At 44.8% G+C, this 8,259-nt stretch overlaps 1 protein-coding gene across 2 annotated transcripts in view; it reads right to left on the reverse strand.

Moving 5' to 3' along the window:
* Positions 1 to 512: 512 nt before the first annotated feature.
* Positions 513 to 8,259, reverse strand: part of HS6ST2 (heparan sulfate 6-O-sulfotransferase 2) — a 293,144-nt gene continuing 285,397 nt past the window's right edge. The window contains exon 6 of one of the 2 annotated variants that reach the window (XM_029240829.1): positions 513 to 3,666. In XM_029240829.1, coding sequence (XP_029096662.1) covers positions 2,769 to 3,666 — 898 coding nt within the window. In that variant the 3' untranslated portion in view covers positions 513 to 2,768. The remainder of the gene's footprint in view (positions 3,667 to 8,259) is intronic. The other variant, XM_029240830.1, reaches the window with a different exon arrangement.

Genomic DNA, 8,259 nt, shown 5'->3' on the forward strand with positions numbered 1-8,259 from the left:
GGTGATTAGGTCATGAGGGCAGAGCCCTCATGAATGGGATTAGTGCCCTTATAAGAAAAAGCCAGAGAGTTAGCTAGCTACTTTCTGTGATATGAGGACACAGCAAGAAGACAGACTTCTGCAACTGAGAAGAGGGCCCTCATCAGAACCCGACCATACTGGCCACCTGAGCTCAGACTTTCAGCCTCCAGAACTGTAGGAAATAAGTTTCTGTTGTTGATAAGCCACCCCGTTTATGGTATTTTGTTATAGCAGCCCAAGCTGACTAAAATGCACACTCAACTTTGTCTTTCATTGACAACTTTGTTTTATTCAAAGGAGGACACACTGCGGACTCCCAGAAGGAAGCACCCAAAATTAAGGCCATTTGGGTGTGCTAGATTAGAATGGCTCATCTCATTTCCATACCTGGTGGCTGAGAGGACAAAAAGAAACTCCTTGAGAAAAGAAAATTCTCTCTGTGATGTCATAATGTCTAGTGGCTGCAAACCTTGAAATCACGAAATTACTCAGAGCCTGTAATTTAAAGTTTATTTCATATCTATTGTTAAATTACACAAAAATCAGTGAATGGTTTGTAAAGCTACACCACTGGAAAGATGTTTACAGTCAAAATCATGGGATTTACATGATGGTGACCAAAATGTATATTTATAACGTCCCCTATATACAATAAATCAGTATAGACAGAGAAAATGCACTTAATCTCTGCAAACCATGCACACCACAGCAATAACACAAAATATTTTTTCTGTAACAAGCTTTTCCACTGGCTCGGGCTTCAACCTGCTTTCCAGCAGTACCTATCAGTTTTAAGAGCAAACAATATCAATCAAAACAAAACAAAATTGAAATACCACAGTGATCTACAGAATCATTAGTTTAAAAACACAGAGTACACAAAATAGTTTCACTCTAAAACAGTTTGACTTCAAGATGTTTTGGATTTTGAAAATTTTTTTCCTTTCAGTTTTCCAGTTCTCAGATTCCCAGGACTGCGATACTGTCGGACAAAACAAAATTTAGATCTACTGATACAAGTGCAGAGTTAAGAACATTTATTTTTTAACCAAGTACTCAGCTTCTTGTCCAGCTTGTGGCCTTATTATTACAGATGAAACTAGATCATGCAAATGAGCAGATTGTACAAGATGTGACTTTATGGTCACACTTCTAAGCATGTCCCTCGTGAAAACATAAATGCCACTTCCAGTTGCCTTTTTGATTGACAGCCAGGGGCTTAGCATAAGTCCTTACGAAAGGATAGCAAAACCCGTAAAATGGAAACTGCCCAGAATCAGGATGCCTGCTTGCACGGTGGGTTACATCCTTCTTCGTGCCCTGCGCAATTCGCAGTTGATACCCTAAAAGTATTTCTGCACAGACTTCCAATACCAAATCACTTTCTTCAATCCATATGCTTCTGATGTTTAACCTCAATGCAGAACACTCCTGCCTTTTGTTTTCTCAAAACAAAACCTGGTACACGGTTCACCCAAAGTATGGAGGTAAAGCTTTTGGTGTTACTGAATAATGCTGACTATCCTAGTGCTTCTTCTACCCTTGTTTTTTCTCTTGTAATTGTCTATACTCTGTCAACACGGAAAAGAACTAATGGGCTAGAAAATAGCCAGCCCAACTGGAAACATTACAATAAAAATGCACAAAAAGTAAATAACAATTCATTCACATTCAGGTTTAATTCTATCTGATCAAGAATAATAACTTGAGCAATATTTTAAGACACATTATCCTGTTCAAGAGTTTCTTGATAAGGACCTCACTACACAAACATTGATAAGACAATTCTACAGAAAGAAAGTCCCGACTTTAATCCAGGATTATATTATCACAATGAATTCAGCAACACACCATTTAGATGATGAAGAAAGATTCTAAAACGGGTTAGTTTGGAATGAGCACAACTCGGAGAAGCTTTAAAATGAATGAGAAGCAGTGCCAAAAAGAGTCCAGAATTGTTGAAATTACAGTGCCCAGAAATCATCTGGAAATTAGATCTTTGCATTGGTACTCCATTTGGAAAAAGTGTTTTATTTAATATGAGATACACCCTGTTTAAAACCTTTAAATAGTAGAAGGCAGAAAAAGTTTAAAATTTTAAACATCTCTGAAATAACAAGATATGAGTCCCGTTCTACTCGAAAGCCAATATTTTTACATAAAACTACCCATGTTTGGGAGAGAGGTTTTTCATTTTCTACAGTTTGGTAAACTCTACCATCAGTTCTTATTCTTTTAAAATAGATTCCTTGTTAAAATCAGAAGAAAATGAACAGTTTCATGTTTAATTTTAGTTTCTTTTGTGTTATATTCGTGCTTACCCCTGGAAAAAAATGTTTGCTTCCAAGACTGGGTTTCAACAGTGTATCATGAACAATGTAAAGTCCATTTATTAGCTATAAGTTAAACGGCCACATTTTATGTTTTCATTTTGTCTCTATGACTAATTTAAGAACTTCTGAAAATATCTAAACAGCAATTTCTGATGAGTCTGGTTTGCCTTTTGGATTTTATAAATTCCCCACGAACAAAAAAGAAAAAAAAGACAATTTAATTACATATTGAAATTTGTTTTACCCACGCACAGTAGGACACTGAATTGAAAGGCAACTGTAAAGGCAACATCTTAACTTTTGTAACTTCCAAACTTAAGGAAGCAGGATGTGTTTGGACACTCTCATGTTTGAAGACTTGCCCTATTTTGACTGGCGCTTTGGGAGGAGTGTGCAAAAGCCTTTGGGAGCCATTTAGCGCCATTTCTCTACACTACCTATGTAGTCATGGGTGCCATTGCTGGTGTTGCCATCGCTCTGCTCTTGGCCAGGGCTCTGCTTCTGGCTTTCCCGATTCTCCTTCGGGCTCGGATTCTGACCCGAGCTCTGAGTCAGATTCTGAATCAGATTCGGAATCAGATTCTGAGTCACATTCTGATTGGCATTTAGGTTTGGGGTCTGACTCGGATTCTGACTCGGATTCTGGCTCTGGCCCTGACTCTGGCTCTGGAAATGGGTCTGAAGGAACCTTCCCTTCAGAAATTTGCGTTGTTCCTGACGCTTCCGCCTAGCTTCCTGATGCTCTTTCTGCCTCATAAACTGATACCTTTGCAAAAAGAGATCCTTTGCATAGCTGTACAATTCCATATCCAGAAAATTCAGTCCCTCAATACGCTTTTGGATTTCCTCATTGATCTCTACGCTAGAGGCCCTAGTGGTGTTATATTGGGTAAACGGCGAAATAAAGTTCATGTTGAAGGTTTTCTCAAACAGATACTGGGTCTTCCGCTGAAACTCGGTGAGGCCGAAGAACGCCATGTGCTTCAGATTCGATTTGGCGCTTTCCAGGAGGACCTTGTTCCTCTGCTTTTCGGGCATGACCGACAGGTTGTAGCAGCCGACGAGGGTCAGGTCAGAAAGCATGCGCACCTGGCGGTTGTTGGCTAGGTTATAGGGACAGTCCATGAACTCTTTCAGGGGGCAGCCAGACCAGTCGTCTCCAGTGTAGCAGCTGGGCAGCTCTTCGGAGGTTGGGGGCCTTCCATCGCAGACATGTAGGGACGCTTTCCATGTCGCCCCTCTCTGGACATGCCTCCACTCACTCAGGTACCGGGACACTGGGTCACGGAGGATGGTGATGTAGTGGAAGTTCCTATGGACAAAGCACAAAGGCCAACGGTCAGGGATTCGGGTGACATAAGTGGAGTCCGGGAGGTGCATGGCATATGTGATGTTCACTGGTCAGGAAGGAAGGCAAAAGGGAAATGATGGCGATCTGGTGGCAGTTGTCCTGTGAACTGTGCTATCGTCCCCTCTCTGAGTCCCACTAGCCTGTCCAGAGAGCTCATTTTTCACCCAATTCGCTGGTACTGCAGCTAAAGCACTACATCCGTGGAAACTCCCCTCCCCTCCCCTCCTTTCCCTGCTTTTCTCTCTCTCCAACCAATGACAAAGTCCTCCCAATGACCTCATTTATTTCATACTCCCCACCCCCAAACCCCCATTAACTGATCGTGAAACAGAGACTCAGTGGAAACACGTGATTTCACTGAAGTGATACGAGGTTGACAAGTGAGCTCAAGTTCTAATCTTTCTTACTAAATACACAAAAGCATTTTTCTAATATCTAGCCTAATCGGGATATCTTATTAAAGAACAAAACTCATTGAAAGAGTGTGTGATATGATGCTTTTGATTCTGGCTGTTGTCATAACATCATGGCTCCTACGTGATGGCAGTGGAATGTGGAGATACGCAGCGCAGCCGGGGGGCCTCCAGAAATGGACATTGTGGTTAGTCACTGACTGAAATAGACATGGTAGCTGCCAATGGCACGTATATAAGCTACTACCTTGGTTTCAGCCTTTGCTCACGTGCTAATATTCCCAGCAGAGGCAAGTTAACTCTATCAGCTCCAAAATGCCCCTTTTCTTTACCCACAGAAAGGACACCCTGATGTCAGCATGTGTGGAAGCTTTGCTGTGTGGCTGTCTTCAATTTAAAGCTGCAAACTGATCAAGTTCTTTGCTCAAATAGCAGACTAGGAAACATTGAAACCACACACCCACACACACCCATACATAGCAGGTGCACGCACACACGTGCACACCCCCCCCCCCGCACACACACACCCCAGAAGCATCCCAGCTTATAATGTGATGGGGGAAAAGCAACTCAGCAGTTGTGCTTTCATAATAAATGAGCTCCCACTCAGGTTCAGTGGATAAAGGACGAGGTCGTGGATGAGCCGGCCTATCGTGGAAGGAAGACAACAATAAACGCTGAATATTAACATTTAGTTTCTGAAAAGAAACCTGGGGAATGGCTTGCAGCTTCTCTGAAGTTTATTCATTCCCATCTGAGGGATGGTGGTTCTCTGAGTCTGGTAGCTGATATCCTCTGAGCAGACTCTCCTCCTAAGTCTTGGGCTTCGAGCAACGAAGGCACTTTGGGATCTATATCCCGTGTGCCTGTTCTGTGCGTGGTGTTTCCTCTGCCTGGTGTGACCTTCCTTCTTTAACTGAAAAATTCTAGGCATCCTTCGAGTTCCAGTCCAAGTACTATCTCTCCTCTGAGAAAATGTATCCCACCCCTTGCTGCCAGCCGTCACCTCTTCCTCAGTGTCACTTCCACACTTGAACCTTTGTGAAAACACTTTTGATACTGAATTGCAATCAGTTGTTTGTATTTCTGCTTAAACTAGGTTTTCCAGGGCAGGGGCTTTAGGCATTCTTCTCCAACTCTCATCTCGTCCATTTCAGCTTTGTACCAGGCACAAAGCAGAATCTCCATAACTCCCTTAATTACTTCTTTAATGAACTATCTCGGGAAGAGGGGGGAAAGAGTTTGAAACTGGGAAGGCCATGCCTCATTATATTAAAAACTCTGGAGAATCTAAGTGTCTGGCAAAAATTATAGAAAATTTAAAAAATCACCTTCTATGATTTTCTGGCATAAACAAGCATGGGGCACAGGAGAAGCATTGGGGAGTGAGGCCGGAGAGGGGGCCAAGACGACCTTCACCTCTCTCAGTGCTTTTCCTGGGACCTGACTTTGCTGGTGCCACTCAAATTCATCTCTGTAGAGGCCCACTGCTAACCAGTAGCAGCTTTTGTTGACCAAAAAATGTGACTGCTGTTCCCATGGGCTCTGCCCTTCCACTCCTAGCTTTGGTATTCATTCATTCATTCCTTCAGTACAGATTTATCAAGCCTTTATGCTAGGCCTGAGGCCATAGCTTTGTGGCAATTAGTCTGCTTCTTTGGAAAAAAAAAGAAATTTATGAAGTGCAGTGACACATTTGGATTAGTCTTTCAACCAGCTTTTCCAGGCATGCATCATAAATGCGTGCTTTAAACCCCCATGATGGAGTCACCTTCATGCTCAGCTGACAGTCCTCTGTTTTACTGGTTTAAGCCTACAGTGACATCTTCTGGTAAATTCTAGAGTGCACCCCTGTGCAAGCCTGCGGCTCTCCTACCTAAAATCTCTCCCTTGTCCTTCAGAGTAGACAGATCGCAACCAGCAGGGTTAGTGTCTGGACCAAAGCACCATCCCCATGTGGAGAGAGAGAGAGGCAGCACAGGAAGGCAGAGGCAGACATTCACAGACGCTCTCATGTTATGGATGCGCGACTCCTCCCAGATGAAGGTCTCCTAGTGCCGTTATGAGAGGAGAGCCGTCCAAGGTGCGCAGCCTCGGTCTCCACACTGTAGGGATTATCACAGCAGCAGAGAAATTAGAGGCGTCTACACGCGTGCACGCACACGTGCTAGTGATGAGAGCTGCCCTCCACTCAGATGCCAATAGCTCTGGAGAGTCAGTGATTGCCAGCAGCCCCCTTCTTCCAGGGAAAATAGGCCCGGGGTGCCAGACTGCCTCAACTGGAAACACTTGATGCTGCTTGGAAAAAGATCCCCTGGATGGAAAGGAAGATCCGCTGAAGGGTGGGTCTCCAAGACTGTCCAGTGGCCTCCCAAATGGCATAGTGTGTTGGAGGTGGGAAGGCAGGTGAGAATAACCCCTGGAAGGTTTTGTTGGGCAAAGGATCGAGGATGCTCATTATTCTGAGTGAAGAGCTGTCAGGGAAATGTCAGAGAAGCCGTCTCCCCACCCAGAGCAACTGAGGATATGAAAGTCCAAACCAATGGCACAGTGAGTGGAGAGGCAACTAGGCACAGAAACATGGGTGGCACTCTTCCAGCGCTCAGTTCTGTTCAAGCACCTGTGTGCCTGGCACTGAGAGAGGTCCTGGGGATGCCTAGAGGGCTAAGACTCGGGGCCCCTAGCGGAGCATTCCATTCTAATGTGCTATTAATGACTGCAGCAGGGACAAGGCACAAAGAAAGCACCTTGCAGTGATTCTCAGCCTAGTCTAATGATAGAGGAAGAGTTTCTGTAGCTTTATTTTGAAAAACAAGGAAGAATTAGATGAGGCAAAAAAAGCAGAATGGAGTATGAGGCAGAAAGGTCAGCATGAGCAAAGGCACAGAGGCATAAACTAGCCTGCTGTGTGTGGAGGAAGGGCATAGGAAACATCTTACTGGGAATTACGGGCCAGTGGCCGGAATGGAGGATGGAGAGGTAGTTACGGACCAGGTCGTGGAAGGCCTCAGATGCCACATTAAAGAAGTTAGATTTCTGGGAATTCCCTGGTGGTCCGGTGGTTAGGACTCCACGCTTTCACTGCCGAGGGCCTGGGTTCAATCCCTGGTCAGGGAACTAAGATCCCACAAGCCACTTGGCATGGCCAAAAAGGAAAAAGAAAAGAATTAGACTTCTGAAGGCAACAGGGAGGCCTTTTTAAAGGGTTTTAGGCAAGAGAGTAACATGATGAGGTCTGCGTTTTAGAAAGATCACTGTATATGGTGTGTGGAATTGGGGAAATGAGTTGAGGTTACTATAGAAAACAAGACAGAAGAAGAGGGAGAAGACTAGAGAGATTTAGGTCAAAGTAACAAGACTTAGTGACAAAATGAATATAGGGGAGAGAGAGAAGGAGGGGTAAGGAGGCCTCCCAGGTCTCTGGCTGAATGGACAGATAGAGCCTCAGACAGTGATCTGGGCTTCAGATGTGGAGTTGTCAGCAAAACGTGGTAGTTTCAGACCTTGAGGACTTACTTAGGATCAGTTTTTAATTCCACAAGTGTGGCTTCAGGTATTTGAAGACAGCATTCCATTACCCCAAGGTTTCTTTTCTTCATGCTAAATATGGTTTTCAACTGTTCTCTCCACTGCTTCAGGTCCCCTCACTATCCTTTTGTTTGCCTCTGAATATATTCCACTTTATTGGAACATGCCCTCTAGGCACAGTCTGACAAGGAACAAGTAGGGACAGTCTATCTCCCCCCTCATTCTTGACACCATTTCTCTTCACGTGGCCTCATATCACATCAGCCTTTCTGGCAGACGCGCCACAGCACTGACACACTGTCAACGACCTTCTTGCATTCTTTTACACACAGGCCATTTGGAAACCCAATCTCCTTTGTCCAGAACTGATGCAGTTTGTTTGTGGCCCTGTTTAACTTCTTCTTGGTAGAGGAAGTCTAAGCCTGTCAAAACGCATCTGGGGGCTTCCCTGGTGGCGCAGTGGTTGAGAGTCCGCCTGCCGATGCAGGGGATACGGGTTCGTGCCCCGGTCCGGGAAGATCCCACATGCCGCGAAGCAGCTGGGCCCGTGAGCCATGGCCGCTGAGCCTGCGCGTCCGGAGCCTGCGCTCCGCAACGGGAGAGGCCACAACAG

Source organism: Monodon monoceros, unplaced genomic scaffold (assembly GCF_005190385.1).
Source record: "Monodon monoceros isolate NGI ecotype Baffin Bay Population unplaced genomic scaffold, NGI_Narwhal_1 Super_Scaffold_22, whole genome shotgun sequence".
Classification (NCBI taxonomy): domain Eukaryota; kingdom Metazoa; phylum Chordata; class Mammalia; order Artiodactyla; family Monodontidae; genus Monodon; species Monodon monoceros.